Here is a 19,102-nt window from a genome sequence, read left to right as displayed (position 1 = left end):
ATCTTTCACAGAGTTGTGCATAAACAAAAACCATACTAGATTTTAAATTTTATATTTACTAATCTCACAATTCTGAAACTATCAATATTCTATATTAAATTTTGAAAGTAATCATAAAATGAAACATGGATAAAGAATTTAAGTTGTCTCACAAAGTTCAGGAAAAAAAAGACTTCTTACTATTTCCTCAGAATTATTGAAGAATAACGCAGAGTAATGGGTTTCAATCTTGTCACTGATTTTTACCTATATTGACATCACTGGATGTGTCTCCCAATTTTTAAGAAGGGAAAGAGAGATGACCTTACTAACTACAGGTCAGTCAGTCTGCTTAATATAATCAGCAAACGTAATGCTAAGCAACTCTACAATAATCGTAAGGACTGGCTGAATCAAGGAAAATTGAAAGCGAAAGAGCAGGTCAGTTTTAGAGAAGGTAGAGGCACCACTGGAAGCATGTTTGGCCCTACAGCACTTGATCAGAAAATATTCAAACAGCAATGTGATGTCATTGTATGCTACCTTCATAGATCTTAAGGCATCCTTGTATTCTGTATTCAAGACCAAAGTAAGGGAAAACCTGAAAGCCACATCAATCAACTTTAGGCTTCTCCACTTAATTCATGCTCCACACACTAATACGATTCTTAAGGTCAGATGCAATATGCAAGGGTTTCTTTCGAAGTTAGTTAAACTTGAAATGAGATAAAACAGCAATGTATTTTGTCCCACCCTTTCAATTTTTATATCAATGATATGGTAAGATGTCTAAACAATCTAAATTTCCAACTCTCTAAATTAGGTGATCACAGCATTGCCCTGATGTTCTATGCAGACAACACTGTGGATCTTTCCAGAACACCAAGAGGCCTCAAAAGAGCTCTGAGAACTTTGGTCTGATACTGCAGCAATGATAAATCTGGAAATCAGAAAACTAAGATTATGGCTTCTGTCAAAAAGCCAAAGCTCCACTTATGGAGCATTAATGGCCATAAAATAAAACAAGTGATTAGCTCTGATTATTTAGGAGCAGCCATGCATGCTACTGGCTTGAGGAAAGCCCATTGTGGATATGCTGCTGTTACTAGAAAAAGATCTGCCAGTGCCATCCTTAAATTTTTCCAGTCCAAGGAACGATATTACATTCCAGCTGCACTTAAGCTCTCTCAGGCTAAGCCACTAGCCCAATTGCCTTATGAGATTCTGGTTGGCCCTCAGCTTCGTGTTTCACTTCTCTGGAGAGGGTACAATCCAAATTTATCAGAGCCAATCTTGAGATATCACACTGGGTCTCAAATGCACACTGAATCTCAAAACACAAATGTACTTCTCTGACTGGAGACAAGTATGATATAAGTTGACTCCTGAGTGTATCTAACTTTTATAGACCTTTGGTTAAAATTCAACTTCTATCCTCAAAGCTTAAAACCATTCAGGACAATTTTCAATCCACATGGGTCAAGGCTGTTGAATCTAATATTTTAAGTCTAGGTTACTTTCCTTCTTCAGTTCTTAAGATGGAATATGATTAGGCGAAACAAACCCTGAAGCAAAGATTAAAGGATACAAAGAGGCAAACAAATTAGGGAAGACTCTAGTTTTCCTGACACCAGTACTCAACAGATATACTGCATTGCTGCCAGCTATACCTGACACAACTAAAAACACACAGCATTGGTAAGCTTTCTCTCTTGCCCAATGCCATCTCTACCCTCTGAAGTAGTGGACAGTAAATATTTTTGAAAATACCATTGTGTGAAAGATTCTGCTTCTGTGATTCTGGAAGGTGGACACTATAGAACACGTTCTTACTTTCTCCTAATGATTATAGCTTTATTGGTCAAAGCACAAGGTTCAAACACATTTCACCAATAAAATTCTATACAAAAAATTTAAAATAAGAGAAGGGTAAAATACAATAGTTATAGGATAAGATACAATATAATTTAATACATAAATATATAAAATAGAATAAAACGACATAAAATTATATTTTGGTGTCACCCTTACAATCTACCCCAATCAGTCCCACGTATGTAGATCTCAAACGAACCATTTTGTTTAAGTACTATGCTGTGTTAAATGTTATTTTCACATTCTGGCCGCGCATAAAGTAAGTTGTTTTGATATGAGGATCCCAATGGGTCGTTTGTTTGGTATACAGACCAAGATACCAGTCTCTCACCCCCTTATACAAGCAACAATCAAATAGGATGTGAGCCAGGTGCATTGTAGGGTATAGAATGGAATCTCCCATATCTGACCATTGTGTCAAGCTGTTCGAATCTCAATCATATAAATATCTCCCTAAGATGTTTTGGCAGTTGTAACTTCAAATAGCTGTCTATTTGAAAAATATGTTTGTATTTGCTCAGCCATTTCAAGTTACCCACCTTGTTAAAGATAGCTACATCATTTTGTGCTTCTATATCCTTAATTCTTTGGGCAGCTCTTTTTTTTAATTGTTCTCCTGTTATGCAAGAGACAGGATCCTTTCTTCTAAGTTTTGTGCAGCAGCACAGAAGATCTGTTGGACCCTGATGGTTCAATCTCTTGCAGTGCATTTTTGTAACTATAATTTATTTAAATTTTAGATATCATTACTTTGTTGATACTCATAGTTTTAGATACTATTATTTTGTTGTAATTTTATGTTATCATATTTAATATAATTTTAGTGCTTACATTATAATTTAATATAAGTGCATTGTGCACCTTACTTATAGATGTTAGTTAGATTGTTTTACATAAATTATGGTATATATTATGGCCATTTTTCACAGTTGCAACTATTGCAGCATCCCCATGGATGATCAAAATGTGAACACTTGGTAATTGGCTCATATTTATGACAGTTGCAATGTCCTGGAGTTATGTGATCACCTTTTGCAATGTTTTATGAAGCAAAGTCAAGGATTCAATTTACAACCATGTTACTAATTTAGAGCTGCAGTGGCTTAGCTATAAAACTGATTCAATCTCCATCAGTTAAAAACCTGAGCTCTTTTTTTTATTTCACTGAAAATATTGAAGTTTAAATAGGAATGAAATTATGTCAGAAATTATATCATATAATAAGTTAGCCTCCTTTGCTCTGATTTTTAGGTTCCTTGCTGTTTTATTTTACTTTATATTATCATTATCATTATATACATTATTAGTATTAAACATATTAATGTTTTAAGTCTATCAAACTATAGAAATGAATCATTAAAATCACTTAAACAGAGCACTCTATGTTGATAAAACGTTTAATCATTATAAAGAACTAAATGTTTAGTAATTTACAATAATACTTATAAAAACTATTTACCAGTCACAAGTTTTAGATGTGCTTCATTAAGAACAATTAGATTCATAAATGATGTTTCTTAAGAACTTAGATCTGAATATTCCTAAGAACCACTGAGATAATAAGATCCATTTAAATATGACTCACCAGGATTAAACCCATTATCAACAACCAAACATGCATACTCTGTACTCTATAATAACTATCTGTACTTAAGCAAACTGAAATTTGTATATTAAATCAGACTTCTGCAAAATGCATACACTTTGAATATCAATATTTTAAAAATAGTTTTAATTTCTGCTAATTAGCAAAAAAAATTAAAACCTCTCATTTACCTATCCTTAGGAAACATAGACCTTCATTTATGTCTTCCCACTAAAGTCCTCCAACTCTAAGAAATATGTCTGGATATTCACCCAATTTTCTGAATTTGAGTTGCACTGCAAAATACACTAAATGAATCCCATTCTATTGATGAAAATACATAGCTGGGTAAAATATATTTATCAATAATCTCTGGAAACTTTGTTAAAGAAATTGTAGATAAAATAATGAAGGAATTTTTTTAAAGCTCAGATATCCTAAGTATCACAAATAATTTACTGCAATATACTGTAGCACTTTTTTATTTTAAAACGCACAGAAAAGCTTTTTTTTAATATAATGCTGATTTACTGCTACTGCATTGCAATAGTTCATCCATAAAAGTCCACCTCTTTATGCCTTCAAAAATGGAAGTACTACTAAAATGTGGGTGGCAAAATATTTTAAAATTGAATACTTCCACTGAAACAGGTATTTCAACTCAAACCAAGCTCAGTTTAATTCAAAATGGGCTGATTCTATTGTTTACAAGTGTTTCAAGCTCAAAATGCAATTACAAAATAATTGAAACAATTCAGTTCAAATATGAAACAGCTGCTTTGAAACCAAAATAACTTTCTAACTCGAAGCAAGGTGTTTACAATTAAAAATAAATTCAAAATGTTTTATATTTCACTATTTTAAGCATATGTTCCCAATTAAAAACAGCAAAAACTGAAATTTTCAGAACAAGTTTAACGAGTCTTCTGATTCACATGTGATACTATGATGCTAACACTGCTGTATACGAGTATCTCCATCATAAAAAACATTCTAATTTCTTTCAATATGACAAAATTCTAAATTCTCTGCCATTTCTATATCAATTGGGTTCCTCAAAAAATGATTTGGTCATCACTTTTAACTCCTGATGTAAAAATCATCAAGTAGTCATTTATGATTAACATCTTAATTTTATTTTCTTTTTTTATAGACAAGTTTTATTGAAAAATTTTTCTTTTCATCATACATATTTTATGAACAGAGTGCTGACCGGGTAATATCTTATATATCTTATATATAATCAAAATCATCCTTATAATATATCTTTTATCTTCCCATTTTTTCAATATTTGTCTCTTTTATACATCCTTTATCACAAATTTATCATTTTTCTCCATCTCTTCTTATTTCAACTTCTGCCATATTATTTTCTTTCCATCATTTTTATCCTGTTCACTTTACACTTTATGCTTCTTCTCTGTTACAATCACTCCAGTTGTTTAGATTCTTCCTTCATTTCCAGAAATGTCTCTCTACTTCTCTGCCCAATCATGAACAATAAAATATTCATCTTAATTTGCATTAATATCAGAATTAATAATATTCTTATATTGCTTATTTTCACCTTTCTATCTGCTGTGGTTTGTCACAAAAATGTTCTATTCCTTCTTTTTTACATAAATAGTCACTTTCATGATTTCAGCCTTTTTTTTTCTTCACAATTAACATTTTTTACATTGATATCACAATTGATATTATCAAATTACTTATTTTCACATTTCTATCTTTTAAAATTTAATGTAGACAAACTCTATTCATTCATCTTTATATATTCACTTATAGTCCTTTCCACCATATCTTATTTTTTCTACTTCTACCATATTATTCTTACATATTTCTTTATCATTTCATTTTCAATGCTTTCATCTAGTTACTATCACAGTATATCCTAAAATCTTCTCTTACCATTACTATAACAATTAAAATTCCATTCTAATTTTAAAAACTTACATATCATTTTATTTTCAATGTTTTCCTTTAACCAATATCACAATATATCCTAAAATTCTTCTCTTTTACCCTACTATATAAAAAACTATCAAAATATTATTATTATTATTATTATTATTATTATTATTATTATTATTATTATTATTATTATGTCTACTTTCCCCTTCCCATTTCTTAATCTACCTCATTAATATTTGCCTATTTTTTATCACATCATTCTTCATCTTTAACCATCATCTCTTTTTAGTATCCTCTTTTCTAATAATTTATTGCACGACCTTTATCTCGCTCTAACTTCTCAATTCTCTTTTTTATTTTTTAAAATATGTTACATTTCATTTTCTGGCTTCCATTTATCTTTTTTTGTTGTGTTGTTTGAACCTCCCTCCCCAAAGCTTTCCCTTGTCTCTTACTGATTTTCCCCTTTTTTCCTTTTTCCTGTTTCTTTTTTAGGAGGAGTTTTCCCCCTTTCCTCTCTACTCTTTTTATATTCCCAACCATTTCTATCATGCTCACTGTCTGATTTCTATTTTTTAATATTTTCTTTTTGCCATTATTAGTTTCTTGTTTCTCATTCAAATTTCTCTCTCCCAGTTTCTCTTCATTTTCTTTTTCTATATATTTAGGTGAATTTTCCATTTCTTTTTTGCCTATTAGTGATTCATGCACGTTTTTGAGCGTCAAAAATAACCCTTCATACATCTGCAACTCCATTTTATAACAATTTAAAAGATTACTAATACCTCCCCCAATTATATCTCTATACACTTAGTCTAAATTTTAAGTCTATTTAATTTTCTTATTTCTCCTCTTCTTTTCTGCTCCAATTATTCCTTTATTCTTAATAATCAAAATATTCTTCTCAATTATTATTATCCCAAATTCGGTAACAATCAAATCCAAATATAAGACTATCTTCCAGAAGAGAAAGAAAGTAAAACAACCACCCAGATGTAAAGCACAGTCACTCCTTAATTTTTCACATGGTATCCAATTCTTCTTCTATATGGCCAAGGTTGAAATTTCCAGCTGTTATTTCTTCTGTTTTGTCTATTTGAATAGAATGTTTTTCTTTCCTCCAGCAGATGGCACTCTCTGTCTCTACTCCATTACAAAGCTGACTCTTTTATCCATTTATTTATCAAAATGTCCAATAATTTTTCCAAAGTTTTCTTATGAATTTTTATTTCTTCCGAAAATCATATTCTTTCCTTTTAACAATCTTTGCTTTTCCCAATTTTCCAAATCAGCTTTCTCAGCTTCTTTATATCACAATCCAAAGCCTCCTCTTTGTTCCACGTGTGTCTATGTTTTTTCCCCCCTCAAAAGCCCAATAGCTGCTAGTCTACGCTCAGGAAAGCTTTTAAAACTTCAATTTCCACTTTTTTTTAGTATAAATTGGCATTTATCTCACCCAGTTCTAGCACTCCGTCCAATCGCTACTCCTGCACAATTCTTCGGTCTGGTTGTCCCAGCTTCAAGACGATCACCATAAGACGGTCACCACCTGCTGCCGCTTCGGGAGAGCTGTTTCTGCTCCAGCGAGGAAATTGCCAATTCCTCACAGTCCACTAAATGCCTCTCCTTTCTTCACCATCCCTGCAAGACGGCTATGGTTTAAAAGCCTCTTGGCAGTGATTCGTCCAGCTGGATTTCACGTGGCTCATCAGAGCCCGCTATTTTCCAGTCCGTTCCCCTTGTGACGTCAACTGGAAGTCAACATCTTAATTTTCAAAGGTAGATGATTTTGGACAATTTCATAAAATTCAGCATTAAGGCACTTTTTCCACAACTAGCAGTTTCTCTCTCCCCACCAATCCAAGCACCATTAAGTTAAAAATAGACATTTCCATTTCCGTTCTTATTTCCTCTGTAGTTTCTAAGCTCTTAAGAGTGTTTATTTAATATATCAACTTCCTATGTTTGTATTTTTGAAGGATCGGAATGAAAAACAGAAACATTTAGGCTTTGAAATCAGCTCCTTCTGAAGTATGACTTATGGTTTGAATGGCACATTTTTGTACCAGGAGAAGTTTATAACAATTAGCAGCACTGCACTTAAATGCCTGCATTCAATGCCATCCAATAAGTATTTTTGTATATGTCTCTTTTCAATATACCGTAAAATAGTAAATTCTTGTGATAGTCATATAGTACAACAGGAATTCATTATGGGATCTTTTTATGTACTAATATGAGAGAAATGTCTATGGAGATTCTCAATCATCCAGGTCATGGTTGTCCCAAAGGTGCTTTTCAAAAAGCAACTGGGCTTTGTTGGGTTTTTCCTGTAAAACATTTTGCTTCTCTGCAATAAAGATTTTAATCTAATTGAGTTTCTAAGTGTAGATGATAACTGATTTAAGAGTTAGGTGTTAGGTGTTTGGACACCAGTAATTAACTACTGAGCTCTCATCTGGAAGATTGCCTGCTAAAACTCAATTTTGGATTTTTATTTTTGAATTTTTCTCAATCAACACAACAATTTGGTCTTCCAGGTGCGCTTCAAGGTGTTGGTTATCACCTTTAAAGCGCTCCATGGCATAGGACCTAGTTATCTTCGAGACGGCCTGCTGCTACCGACGGCCTCCCATCGACCTGTGCGCTCCCACAGAGAGGGTCTCCTCGGGGTGCCATCAGCCAAACAATGTAGGCTGGTAACCGCCAGGGGGAGGGCCTTCTCTGTGGGGGCACCTACCCTCTGGAATCAGCTGCCCCCAGAAATAAGGAGAATCCAAGACCTCGGTGCCTTCCTCCGTGCCCTTAAAATCTTCTTTTTCCAGCAAGCCGCGCTGGCCTAACACTTTTAAAAATGTTTTTAATTGTCTGTTATTGTTTTTAATCATGGGGCCAAATTTATATATATCTTTTTAATTATATTTTAATGTTTGTAGTTTATGCTTTTACTTGGCTGTTCACCGCCCTGAGTCCTCAGGGAGAAGGGCGGTATACAAATTTAAAAATAAATAAATAAATAAATTCTTCAAAGAAAATTGTTGAGAATTACAATACAAAGATAGCTTGATCACACTTTGAAGACTTTTGGCAGAGTCAGATTGGGATTGATACATCCATTGTAGGGTCTTTGATCTCTCATATCTCATGATATCATCAATCAGGTATCTTTCTGGCTATCCATATGAGGGGAATAAATTACCAGTAGAGGTCTTTAGGGGTCTTCACCTGCCTACCTCAAATATGAGAGTGATATGTCACCTAGATTAACAAGGTCTGTGTCAGATGTTAGACAACCAGGACAATATGATATATGGGCTACTAAAACAAACTATACATGGACAAAACAAGAGAACCTGGAAAGGATAAAACAGCATTACAACATTAGATCTAATAAGAAGAGATATATAAAAGATATGATGGAACTAAGGATGGACAAAAAACCTGCATCCACACTAAGAAACAGCTAGTTATCTAATGCTTCAACATAATGAAGAGGAAGCCACTCTCATAACCTGACATGGATCAATGGTTCTCATCCTGTGGTCCATGGACCCCTGCGGGTCATCAGAGGGGGTCTGTGAAAGTTTTAAGAAATGTTATGATTTAAATATTGAGTTAAGTCTTGAGGGTCCGTAGCCACAAACGGTATTTAAAGGGGGTTGGTGGAGAAGAAAAGGTTGAGAACCACTGACATAGATCAACTACACATTACATCCTGGACTCAAGAAGACCCAGAAGAACAACTGGGTGGATAGCCAATATCTGAAGCTGGAATGTCACTATCATCTCCTCCATTCCACAATACAGAAGCTAATATGAGGCATATGATAATGGATATACTAGCTACAATCAACCCTTGACACCAGGTTCCAGGATTCAGTGAAAAACTACTGTCAGATAATATGCCAGAGGATGCCAACAAAGCCCTTCCACCATAATTCAAACAATGAAGTAGTATACACTACAGTCTCTGTTATCCTGGCGACACTTGCTATGCAATAAAGAAAAACAGCAGTACACACACAGACTTGATTTGTTTGTTTGTTTGTTTGTTTGTTTGCCTAAAGAAGTAGAAGCCAAAAAGATAAATGCTTTAAATTTTTTGAAGTGTACTCCCAAACACAGTGCACCAAACAATAAACAGCAGAACCACCAACAGCAGAAACTGAACAATACTGGCAGAACATATGGGAAAAAGAGGAGACATATAACACCAGTGCATTATGGCTACAGGGTCTCAGAGCAGACCACAGCTATCCCCAAGAATGAGAACCAGTCACTTTCACAACAAGTCAAGAACATGAAAGGCTAGGCAGCAGCTGGCCAGGAAATAATCCATACCTACTGACTAAAGAACCCTACAACCTAGCAGCACAGAAGAACCAGCTGCTAGCAGCAGACTCCCTCCCAGACTGGCTAACGTAAGGAAGGACAGTGCAGATCATGAAAGATGCCCACAGGGAAATAGCACCATACAACTGCCATCACTCACCTGCTTCCCCAGAACATGGAAAGTCATATCAGGCATCATAGCCTCCAAGCTAAAGACACATATAAGTTAGTACATGAATCCAGCTCAGGGTATTGGGAATAACACTAGAGGCTCAAAATACCAATTGCTTATAGATAGAGCATGTGCATCACAGGGTCTTTCATTAATCCTGGCAAGTCACTGGTGTATAAATTAAATAGTAATGGAGCTAAAATGCACCCTTGCCTTACCCCTTTGCTTGTGTGAATCTTGTCAGTCAGGGCTCCATTAACCCCATGCCGCACTTTCAAACAAGTATTTGTATATAGGGCTTTAATCAGGATTAGTAGTTTGGGTTCAATTTTAAGAGCTGTCAGTTTACACCATAGTACATCTCTACTTACCATATCAAATGTGGCTATGAGATCTATAAAGCCTGCATATGGGGTTACCTCTTGCAGGCACATTTGGCAGTTAGATGGTTCAGAACAAAGCAGTTGTCAATGGTAGATCAACTTTGTCTAAAGCCTGCTTGTTCTTCTATGAGAATATGATTTTCCTCTGGCCAGATTTCTGTTACTTTGTTCAGAAATAACCTCGCATATATTTTTGCTGCAATATTAGAGCAATCACCTAAGACTCAAGGTCTAGACAGACCAATCTGAACACAGCTAAGTTTCACTACAAGAAAGCCAACAACTCAATGCCATGCACAGGGATCTATGAATGCCTGGCACTATACAAAATGAATAATAATTGAAACATCTTCCTCAAGAACTCAATGGGACTTTGGAAGACAACAATGGAAGTCAACTCAAGACAGTTCACACAAGTAGTCATAAAGTGTGGCATAAACCAGAGTGACACAGTTCTGCTGTTCTGCATAGGCTTGAACTTCCTCAGGCAGACAATCACAAGGAATGGATACAGGTTCAAGAGTGGAACTACCATCAAGCACCTTCTCTGCTTGGATGACATCAAGCTGCATGCTAGAGCTGGCCCACCTGACAGAGATCTACAGTGAGGACACTTGGGATGTCATTAGGACTGAAGAAATATGGCCAGATGGTGGTCAAGAGCAACAAGGTAGTTAAGACTGATGGGTTGGAACTAAGCAGCTACAGAGCAGACATACAGACCAGCTACAAGTAGCTTGGTATCCCAAAGTCACATAGGATCCACAAAGCAAGGAAAACAGCAACATCCAAGTACCATAAAAGATAAGACAGGATAAGACAAGTCCTGAAGAGCCAGTTTAATGGGCAGAAGGAACATGCCATCAACACTTTTGCTCTGCCATTCATCCATACCCTCCTGGTATAGCTGGCCAAAGGTGCACATGAAATCTGCTAATGTGAAGACCCAGAGACTCCTCATAATATACAGAAGTTTCCTCCTCAAAACCAACACTCAGGGACTGTACACCACCTGGAAATAAATCAAGCAGTGTGTGTCAAAGGGTTCATCCAGGACATGAAACCCAGAGTATCCAGGAATAGATGACACCTCAAGATGAGCTGCTGAGAGAATACCTTAGGCAGCAGCAGTCATGCAAGGAAATCCAAGACTCTAAATGGGATATACCATCAACATACAGATGAGGTGGCAGACATTGGGAAATTCTACTAGCAGCTGGAAAGGGTTGGAGTAAAAAAAACAGCACTGAGTCTCTGACTATAGCACTGTAAGAGCATGCATTAAGCCAGACCCACAGAAGCAGATCTCTACCCCATTAGAAAGAATTTGAGATGTAGACTATGCTGAGAAACCTCAGGAACAGTCCAACATACAGTGGCAGGATGTAAGATGAAATAGCATATACTGAACAGCAGAATGCAGTGGCTGTCACTGTACATAGAAACATCTATATAATGTGTGAGCTAGACTTTTTCAAGTTCAGACAGGAGATTCCACAGAAGGTCACAAAGAATAACAGGGCTAAGATCCTGTAGAATTTCTAGATCCAGACAAAAAAGTTGGTATTGGCCAATTAGTCAAGACATCGTGTAGAAGACAAGGACCAGATGACAGTAACAATGGATGTAGCAGTACCAAAAATGTTGGGAAGAAGGAATGTGAGAAACTGGAGAAGTACCAAGGTCTGAAGAAGGAACTAGAGAGAATGTGGAAAGTAAAGACCAAAGTGGTTCCAATTGTGATAGGTGGGACAGTTACTTCTACAGATGCCAGGAACATCAGAAGAGTGCAGAACTAGGAAGTGCTAAGGTATTGCATAGAACCCTTAAACTGTCAAGTCTCTGGTAGAACACCCAAGATTGAGGAAGAAACATAGCATCCATGGGGATGAAAATGACTTTTTTCATATATGTATGTTGTGTGTTCGGCAAAGTTGGGGAGTACTAACAGAATTAGGCAGGAGATAAGTGAAATGGATAGGATCAAATATATTACTGGAATATCTTTGGGAGAGATGAACGTGCATTACTAAGGACAGATTACAACATTTGTTCATAACAGTCACCTAGATTTGAACTCAACTCACCTAAATAAGTAAATATAAAATTTATTCAGAATTATTTTACAAATTTCTTCTGACATTTGGAAAAACCTGCCAAATGCTCATGTAAGCTCCATAAAATAAAGAAAGACGTTTATATAGCTCTTAAGAAAACAGAATAACAAATTCTAAAGCAGGTAACTTAAGTAGTTAAATCAAATTACATTCCATTCAGGTAGCACATTAATGTCTTACAATAGAAGTAAAGGCAGATTTGTCAAGTAACCAGTAAATACATGTCTCAGCTAAAAAAAAACTCCCCCAAAGAACTTTAAAGATATATAATTAATATATGAATTTCACTTTTTTGTTTAATATAGTAGTTACCAAGTTGCTAAAGCTCACAGAAATGGCAACATCAGGTAATCTTACCTGCCATGTCTTAGCATTCTAACAGAAGTATCAAGTATTAAGAAAGGGTAACTTCATAAGGACTATATAAAATGATACACACAGTGGTACCTAGTTTGTTAATCCAATGAAAACTATAAATTCTGCTTGTGCGTTTGCCATAAAGACCAGCAAGTTCAGTTAACATTAAATTTCTTCAGTAATTTTTCTACTACCAGATGGAATTTGCTATTCTAAATTACAATGCTTAAGATATTTTAATTAATTGATGACTTCAGAGTTTGATGAAATCTACGTCCATTTAATGTTTCACTGCATGTTCAATAGAGACTGCCTCTCCCCAATCACATCAGTCTCCCTTATGAGATCTAGCAGTGAGGGCATGCTGCAGATACCACCAACTAGGGATCTACATTTGGTGGTGTCTCTTCTCCCATGGACCCATCTTATTGAACATTCTTCTCCCTCAAATTACATTAGTTCCATCACTTCTGACATTTTGAAAGTCCCTCAAGACCTGGCTATATAATTAGGCCTGGGACTCCCAGGGAACCAGAGACAACTCAGATGCCAACTTTTATTCTTCCTTTGCCGAGGAATATATATTTGTATATTTGTTTTAATAATATTTATTTTATAATCTGAATTATTTCTTCTTTTTAATACTTATTGTTTGATTGTTGTACGCTACCTAGAGTTGTATTTTCTGAAATGGGCAGCTGTACAAATATAAATGAATAAAATTAAAAAATACATCCATCTGAACTTTAAAAAATCCCACCCAAAAGATATCTATAATTGGTGTATCTCTATATAAATATTATACGATGAGACCTAAATTAGAGATAATCTATCAATATACAATCCCCAAAGTATAGCTGCCTTAATTGTGGGCTACTCTAATGTCTGCTACCCAAAGCGTGGTGAAGTATGATTACTGACTCATTCTGATCAAGTACAGAAGAAGTACTTGATCACAAATGACTAATACGGAATGGTGAATCTCTACAAATTTCTTGGTTACAACCTTATGTAAATTTTAAGTAACAGATGCAATCAGGGTGGATAAAAATCAATGATTTTTTTAAAAAAATCAAAAAAATCGGATTTTTTTATTTAAATTGGATTTTTTTTTATTTTTATTGAATTTATTTTAATAAAAAACTTTTGGGGTAAAAATCTATTGTAAGATAGTTTTCTATTTAAGATACATAAATAATTTAGTTTATTCAGCATGAAATGGAGCTTAGTTATGTAGCACAAGACTGTATATTCTGCAACACTGGGACTATCGGTGAGTCAATAGCAGGTCAAAGGAGTAGCAGAGATGACAGTTGCTCTTTAAAAATTATGATTTAAATCCGAGTTGATTTAAATCAAGTCTTTTTACTAGTGATTTAAATCATGATTTAAATCGACTCGATTTAAATCAAATCCACCCTGGATGCAATAATATACTTTTATAGACTAGTTGCCTAATATTGGTATATAGAAACGTACTATTCCCAAAGCATCTCTTATGAACTCATAACTTATACCTATCAGGATGGCATATAATATATTTCATGCTGTGGGCTACAGATAACCTTTGAGAAGAATGCAGTGGCTTGAAATTTGAAACATCATGAAGCAGAGAAAAGTATAATATAATTATAAATTAACTGGTATTTAATTAGATAATTATTCTTTTCTACTTCTTCACTCACATTCTCTATCAAATTCAAATTGTAATTCCGTAACAATTTGATTCAAAGCCCAGAAATTGTACACATCTATGCCAAAAAAAGGAAAAATATTTTGTTTGCACAAGTAAACATTTTATTACATTTATTCTTTTTTATCCCTTGTAGTAGCAAAGATAAGCTTCAAAATATACACACAAATGTTTCAAAGAAAGTTGGTGATTTCCAATTAATCAAGGCAGGTATCTTTAACATAAATACCTTCATTTCATCCGTAATGGAAATAGAGCAAAAAATCTATTTAAAACAGCAAAACCAGGATGGAGGCAATACACAAAACCACATCCCTTCCAGTCCACGGAAAAAACTTTCTCCATGGAACCGGTCCCTGGTGCCCAAAAGGTTGGGGGCCATTGCCCTATGTCACACTGCAACCTATTTTTTGAACTATAGACTTTTTTATACCATACATATACATACATATACATATACATATACATATACATATACATATACATATACATATACATATACATATATATATATATATATATATGTGTGTGTGTGTGTGTGTGTGTGTGTGTGTGTGTGTGTGTGTATGGTCTTTGGTTATTTGGGTTTTCTCCCACGTAAAATTGGAGGTGTCTTGGCAATGTTTCAACGAAGTCTCATTCGTCATCTTCAGGCTGGTGTTCTCGGCTTCGTGCTTCTAGGAGCACGAAGCCGAGAACACCAGCCTGAAGATGACGAATGAGACTTTGTCGAAACGTTGCCAAGACACCTCCAATTTTACGCGGGAGAAAACCCGAATAACCAAAGACCATACACACACACACCCCGAAAATCTCAGAAAACAAATATATATATATATATGCACACACTATATAGAGAGAGACTTTTTATACTATAGACTAACTCAAAATAAATTTCTTATCCCAATTCTTAAGCATACTTAAACTAATGATATACTTCCAATTATATTAATTCAATTATATTAAAAATGCATGAAACATAATTATGTAGTAGACACAAAAATATTATGAAAAGACTTGTTTTGAAATGTTGAAAATTACTGCAAATTAGCTAGCCTTACTCCTTTATTAAAGTATCAAAACAGGAATTTTACAATTTTCTTACTTCCTTTTAGAAACTCACAACAATTTTTTTTAGCAATTATTTAACATTGCAGAATTATTTTTTGCCAGGTACCAGTGGCTAATACCCAAAGTATGTATAGTAGTCTTGAATGCATAATTCATGAGAACAAATACATATTTTTTTCACAAAACCACATAATACTGACAAACATTTGTTTTCTTAATACATTAAACAGTTATGCAGTCACACATCTTTTAGCAACATCAGTCACTTGCACAAAAATAATCTTAAAGTAGTAGTCCTGATATCTATTTCCCATCTTTTTAAACAGGGAGAAAGAAAGATGAATCCAAGCTGCTACATCTCAAATCCCACGTCCATTCTCAACCCAGCAATCAAATTTTGCCATCTGGCTTAGCAGCCAAATATACTGATATAAATCCAGAATATAAATTAGGCATAAAAATGGAATAAACAAATGGCATACACAATTTCTTTTAAAAGACTCTTCTTACCCTAATCACATTCTCGGCATACACTACATGTTTAGGACTTAGAATCTGCCAAGAACCATTGTAGTAACTATAGACCTTGGACTCCCGTTAAATCCTTAGCACCAACTGTTTTTCAATCCTGGTGTGCATCAGAAACAAGGTTGTTTCTATTGATTGAAAAAAGGAGACTGAAGCCAGGAATATCTAGCCACTTAATATTAACCCAATGGTAATGTGATGGTGGGACCGCTGTAAAGACCACTCAGCCAAATTAATTTCTAAACTACAGTCAAGCAAATTTAATAGTATTAATGTTCAATAAGCATTTCCAAAGGTGCACATAGATGTTTTACTACATTTCTCACTTTGATCAGAAGTTATAGCTTTTCTCACTCTGGTATCATTTATAGATACTAGGATTATATTCTTATGATTTTCAACCAGCAATACCATTGTACACATAAAGAATGCCAGCCTGGCACAGAATACAACCATAATAAACCTTACAAAACCTTTCCAAAAAAGATTTGTATATTAAATGTCCCTATGCAGTCTCAGCTTACAGTCAATTTCACATGGTCCCTGAAAGCACATTAAATATTCCTATGCCTTACTCTACAGGAACTATAACTTCATCCCTACATTGTAATGTCCCAAGTAATGTCTTCAAGGAAAAACAAGAAAGTTCAGTTGCCTCTTGAAAAAACACTTTTGGGACAACCCATGACCTGGATGACTGAGAATCTCCATAGACATTCTACACAGTAACCACTTAGAATTCCTAGTGACAGCTAGGGACATTCTCCAAAACACAAGTGAAAAACAAAGTATTAAGTTATATTCCTGAACCTTTAAAAATTCACCTATGACTTGCCATAGTCATAAACTATTATTATTAATTGCATTTGCATTTTCAAGATTAGTATGACAAAACTGTAAATATAAATAATGGATAATTTCACTGCTCAGTAAAATTATGGTAATGTTAAAATTGTAATATAATTTATGCAGTATTTCCTTAATATAGAAAGTATGTGTTGAGTATGTTAATATAATATTGTCCTATTAATACTAAAATAGTCTGATGCGTAATTAGACGTGGAAATCCAAGTAATTACAATTAATTAGGGGGAAAAAGCTGCTCTGCAGCTTCAATTTTTTTTCCTTTTGTTCAATTGTGTTCAATTCTCAGACTGCCTGGACAAGTTCCTGCAGTTTTCTTGACAAGAATTTTTAGAAGTGTCTTGCCATTGCCTCTTCCTTAAGGCTGAGAGAAAGTGCCTGGTTCAAGATAACCCAGCTGACTTGTGCCTCAGGCAGTAGAACTCACAATCTCCCAGTTTCTACCTTTTGTAGTTTGATGCCTTAACCACCATACCAAACTGTCACTTGCAGCTTAAATACCTAGATTCATATTCAGTATTTGTCAGTGGCTCTTAAAAAGATATACAGCTTTCTGACATCCAAAACCAATAAATGAAAAGTTAACAAATACAAAAAAAAAAAAAAAAAGCACTTTGGGTTTCTTTGTCATTGAATCAGATTCAGTAGTCCCAGCTACAAAAGTCCTAGCTACAAATAATACCTAAGTTTACACAGGACATTTAACTGAACCAACTTGTTTTCTGTGTATGGACAGAATTAGTACCTGAACATGAGGTTTGTACATTTATTTGTTTAAAGTTTAAAAAAACAAAATTCCCCATAAACAATCTGCTATATTATCTCAGATATCATCCTGATTCATTATTACAATAATTCTGCAGTGATAGAGCACACAGACATGTGGCTGGTACAGTTTTAAGAGAACACTTAGAATTATTTAACAGTATTTCAGATTTCATGTTAAGTTTACAATATTTGACATAAATCTTTTAAAAATATTTCCCGGAGAGAAATAATTAAAACACTGGAGACAAATCTTTTTTCTACTATGTAAAGCGATACATTGTCAATGTCACTGGGATACTGATAACAAAGGCAGGACTGCTTTCTAGTCAGCAAAATTAAGAGGTGTTGTCCTAGAAAGCAATACATGGACATATCTGCTCTTACTTCAGATCTATTAAAAAACTGCAGTTGAAAAGCAAATCTTGTTGTACTAACTTTGAATAAGTTACTACTTATTCATTGGCCATCTCAAGTTAAAGAGAACGATGGAGAACAAAATGGAGTTTTCATATCCAGGAATTGGAGATGTTCGTCCCGTACTACAAAGCTTGCAGAAATGATCGTACACGAATAATTTGGGCTTTAAAAGAAGTCTATTTCTAAAGTTAACTTCTCTGAGAGGCAGCCCGATCTCTCCTGTCTCAACATAAAACAGGGATTCAGGCTCTTTCGAGAAGGCAAAGCGGGGGTATCAGACTCCAGGCCCGAGATGCTGGAACCTTTCCTTCCTACCTACCAATATCACAGGCCCCGCTGTGTGAATGGAGGCCAGGGTCAGGATTCGGGGCTCCGGGAAGGAAAGGGAGGGGGGAGAGAAGAATGGGCGCCAAGGACGCCAATGGCTTGGGCTTCAAAGGGGAGCCTTTTCTCCGGCCTTTCTGACCTGTCCCTGGGGTCGATCCACGAAGTCTGCCGGGTGTTGTGGTCGATGTAAAAGACGCGTCCGTCGTAGTCCCTCGCCTCCTCCCAGCCAGCGGGCAAAGGTAATTCCGAACTCTCCCGGCCTCGCGGCCCACCACCGCCGCCGCCACCTCCGATCGCTGCAGCGGGCACGACAGGAGGCGCCCCCGTCCCTGGTCCTCCGGGCGCCGCCGTCGCCGCCTGTTGCTGCTGCTGTTGCTGCCGCCGCCGTCTCCGACCTCCGCTGAGCCACGGCATGGCTCCGCCGCCGTTCCCGGGCCGCAGCCTCGGCGGCAAGCGCTCTCCCTCCAGCAGCCGCTCTTCGGCCGCGGGGCTCCGAGTGCTCCGCGCCGCCGCCGCCGCCTCCAGCCCTGACTAGCGCGCGGCCCAGCCGCGTGAGGCCACAAACGGGCAGCTCCGGCTGCAGCAGCGCCGCCGCCGCTCCGGATTCACCATTCTCTCGCCCTCCCACCTCCGCCTGGATCCCGGGACCAGCCCAGCCGCTGCCGCCTCAGCTGTCCCTTCAAAGCGGCCCTGGGCCCCGTCCGAGGAAGCAGAGGCCACCGC

The 19,102-nt window shown here is 36.0% G+C and overlaps 1 protein-coding gene across 1 annotated transcript in view; it reads right to left on the bottom strand.

Moving 5' to 3' along the window:
* WWC3 (WWC family member 3) overlaps window positions 1-18,865 on the bottom strand; it is an 88,571-nt gene extending 69,706 nt beyond the window's left edge. The window contains exon 1 of the mRNA XM_070942898.1: window positions 18,519-18,865. Coding sequence (XP_070798999.1) covers window positions 18,519-18,793 — 275 coding nt within the window. The 5' untranslated portion in view covers window positions 18,794-18,865. The remainder of the gene's footprint in view (window positions 1-18,518) is intronic.
* Between the last annotated feature and the right edge of the window lie 237 nt (window positions 18,866-19,102).

Source organism: Pituophis catenifer, unplaced genomic scaffold (genome assembly GCF_029215685.1).
Source record: "Pituophis catenifer annectens isolate HBS135680 unplaced genomic scaffold, rPitCat1.0.hap2 SCAF_4, whole genome shotgun sequence".
Classification (NCBI taxonomy): Eukaryota; Metazoa; Chordata; class Lepidosauria; order Squamata; family Colubridae; genus Pituophis; species Pituophis catenifer.
The sequence above is the reverse complement of the archived record's forward strand: the minus strand, read 5'-3'. Positions and strand labels throughout refer to the sequence as shown.